This window comes from Bison bison, unplaced genomic scaffold (genome assembly GCF_000754665.1).
Source record: "Bison bison bison isolate TAMUID 2011002044 unplaced genomic scaffold, Bison_UMD1.0 scf7180017862979, whole genome shotgun sequence".
NCBI classification, from domain to species: Eukaryota; Metazoa; Chordata; class Mammalia; order Artiodactyla; family Bovidae; genus Bison; species Bison bison.
The window spans coordinates 167,464-171,166 of record NW_011493551.1 but is presented as its reverse complement, the minus strand read 5'-3'; the positions used below and the strand labels follow the sequence as shown (position 1 = coordinate 171,166).

At 39.5% G+C, this 3,703-nt stretch overlaps 1 protein-coding gene across 1 annotated transcript in view; it reads left to right on the top strand.

The window, feature by feature from the left end:
- The window catches only part of LOC104983580 (cytochrome P450 2C21-like), a 31,024-nt gene that overhangs the window by 17,432 nt on the left and 9,889 nt on the right, over positions 1-3,703 (top strand). Inside the window, exon 3 of the mRNA XM_010833106.1 lies at positions 805-954. Coding sequence (XP_010831408.1) covers positions 805-954 — 150 coding nt within the window. The remainder of the gene's footprint in view (positions 1-804; positions 955-3,703) is intronic.

Here is a 3,703-nt window from a genome sequence, read left to right as displayed (position 1 = left end):
AAACTGGAACCTATTATACAGAATGAAGTAAGCCAGAAAGAAAAACACCAATACAGTATACTAATGCATATATATGGAATTTAGAAAGATGGTAACAATAACCCTGTGTACGAGACAGCAAAAGAGACACTGATGTATAGATCAGTCTTATGGACTCTGCGGAGGAGGGGAAGGGTGGGGAGATTTGGGAGAATGGCCTTGAAACATGTATAATATCATGTATGAAACGAGTCGCCAGTCCAGGTTCGATGCACGATACTGGATGCTTTGGGCTGGTGCACTGGGACGACCCAGAGGGAGGGTATGGGAAGGGAGGAGGGAGGAGGGTTCAGGATGGGGAACACAGGTATACCTGTGGCAGATTCATTTCGATATTTGGCAAAACTAATACAATATTGTAAAGTTTAAAAATAAAATAAAAAAAAAATAAAACCTTAACCTATAACTTGGACTCCATGGATTGTTAGCTGAGTCATCATAGAGCAAGCATTTGCCTCTATGATCTTTTGCATCCTCATCAATAAAATGGAGACAAAATACTTGGTTCACAGAATTGAATTGATTTTTGTAGGAGCTAATGGATGAGGAAGAGTGTAGTAATACGTAAAACCAAGAGTCCTCACAGTACAACACTAAACTGGGTTAAGAGAGGAGGAGGCAGGTGAAATTGGGCTCAGTGGGAATTCCTGAGGCTGCCACGATTATATTTAACCCCTGTTAGGTGTCATTATCACTTCCTGTTTCAAAGACTAAGCTGTAATTCATAGTAATGGATTTTTCTTCTCTATTTTTTGGTCAATATAGGAATTGTTTTCAGCAATGGAGAAAAATGGAAGCAAACTCGGCGTTTCTCCCTCATGGTTTTGAGGAATATGGGGATGGGGAAGAGGACTATTGAACACAGAATTCAAGAGGAAGCCTTATGTTTGGTGGAAGCATTAAAAAAAACCAATGGTGGGTATTTCTTTATGTAATTAGCAGTAACTGCTTGGGCAGACCAAATGCTATTACAAGTAGACTACAGAGAGATAATGGCTCAAATACAACAGAAGTTGACTTCCTGCTCACATGACGGTAGCAGGAGGGGAAGTTGCTGGTATAATGGCCTTTTCAAGCACCTGGTTTCCAGGGCCTTTGATGCTTTCAGCACATGGTTGCCTTCCTGTGGCTCCCAGAGTTCATCTCTTTGAATGGTAGTGGGGATAGTAAAGAAGAAAGAAAAGAACAAGTAGTGTTTTTAATAGGTGAGATATGGCAGTGGCACACAAAAGTTCTTTCATATCCCATGGGCTATAACTGAGTCACAGGGCCACACCTTACTGTATGAGGAGCTGGAAAATGTGGTTAGCTGTGTGCGCAGGAAGAAGAGGAGAACATGGATTGTGGTAATCTGCTAGTAACTTGAAAGACTAAATTCTCAGGTTCTTGAGAACTTTTTGCAACTTCTTGAGAAGCATTGCAAATATTTTGCAACATATACATGTCATGTCATTATGCTACAGCACCTTAAACTTGTACAGTCCTGTCTATCAGTGATATTTTATTAAAACTGAACCAAAATTAGTGGTTCAGGTGTGGACTTTGCACCAAATCCTTCTCTGAGTAGGCCTGTATTACAGCTCCTCTGTGGGTGTGAAGGGAGGGAGCTTCAGCAGCACACATCTGCTCAGTGTACACGTGTATGGATGCCCATGCAGGACAGGAAGAGGGGATAAGAGAGAAAGGGGTGAGTAGGAGACTTGACAGGGAAGGAGAAAGATAAGGATCTTAACACATATGTGCTTTTGTAAACCATAGTGCTTAATTTTTGAAGAACATGAACTTAATAACACTATATTCTAAACAATGACTCACCATCATGTTTTTTTTTTACTAATGTTATATTATGGTCCAGATGGGTTTTCTCCCTCATTTTTTTGTGTTACTCATATAAATAATGCAATTATTACAAATATTTCCATGATTTGGGTTTCTTCTTTTGAGTAAGTTTCTCAAGATGGCAGTAGAGTGTCAATGAACATCATTTGGACTTTTGGTGCATATTATCTAGGAATGGGTGGAAGATCTGGCAGAAGAAGAAAACAAGGCTCATCCTGCATAGATTATTCTCTACCCTTTTGTTCAAACTTAGCATATTAAATAAATATTTTCACATGCTTAATTTTAAAATGTTTATCACGAATATTATTAACAAAATAGAATAGTAGTTCATTATTTTGGATGTTCCATAGTTTATTTTAGGCAACATAGATTGATTTCAGTTTTTTGTTGTTAATAATATTAAACAATGCAATCTATACTAATCATTGAACATCCCCGATTACTTTCTAGAGTAAAATTTTGGAAATGCAATTAATAAATCAGTAAATATTGGGTTTTAGCAAGTTGCTGTTGTTGTTCAGTCACTAAGTCATACCTGACTCTTTGTGACTCCATGGACCACAGCACACCAGGCTTCCCTGTTCTTCAATAGCCCTAAGAGTTTGCTTAAACTCATGTACATTAAGTTGGTGATGCCTTCCAACCATCCCATCCTCTGTCACCCCCTTGTTGTCCTGCCCTGAATCTTTCCCAGCATCAGAGTCTTTTCCAATGAGTTGGCTATTACCATGAAGTGGCCAAAGTACTGGAGCTTCAGCTTCAGTGTCAGTCTTTCCATTGAATATTCAGGGTTGATTTCCTTTCGTATTGACTTGTTTGATCTCCTTGCTATCTGAGGGACTCTCAAGAGTCTTTTCCAGGACCACAATTGGAAAGTATCAATTTTTTGGCACTCAGCTTTCTTTATGATCCAACTCTCACATTCATTCATGACTATGGAAAACCCATAGTTTTGACTAGATAGATCTTTGCAGCAAACTGATGTCTCTACTTTTTAATATATTATCTAGGTTTGTCATAGCTTTCCTTTCAAGGAGCAAGTATCTTTTAAACAGCTTATTATTAACTGGTTCAATTTTCCCATAGTGAATATGACCTTCTCTCAGCTTCCTTGCCTATGATCACCCAGACTCTGCTTGATTCCACCTAACTATGGAGACCTCATCATCTTGGGGTAGCCCAGTTTGTCACTGGTTAACTAACTGTTATAAGTTTATTTCACATGTTGAGCAGAATCTTTTTTCTTGTAATTTCTACTTTTTGATCCCTACTAAGTTTTTTAATTCTGAAGTAAAGTGTTGTGGTAGTAGTCACCAGGCAGAGGCAGGATGGATTTCCCACTGAAAATTTAGTATAACTGTTGAGGTTGGTAGTGGTTTACACTACCAACATCTCAATATTGATTGTTGATATTGGTAGATACACACATCTCAATAGGATATGAAAAGTTATATTACTCACATAATGAGGCTTTCTGTGTAGGACACAGTGGCTAGAAAACCAACCCAAAATTGCCTGGAGAAAGCCAGAAAAGGATTCAGTTCAGTTCAGTTCAGTTCAGTTGCTCAGTTGTGTCCGACTCTTTGCAACCCCATAAATCGCAGCACGCCAAGCCTCCCTGTCCATCACCAACTCCCGGAGTTCACCCAGACTCACGTCCATTGAGTCAATGATGCCATCCGGCCATCTCATCCTCTGTCGTCCCCTTCTCCTCCTGCCCCCAATCCCTCCCAGCATCAGAGTCTTTTCCAATGAGTCAACTCTTCGCATGAGGTGGCCAAAGTACTGGAGTTTCAGCTTTAGCATCATTCCTTCCAAAGAA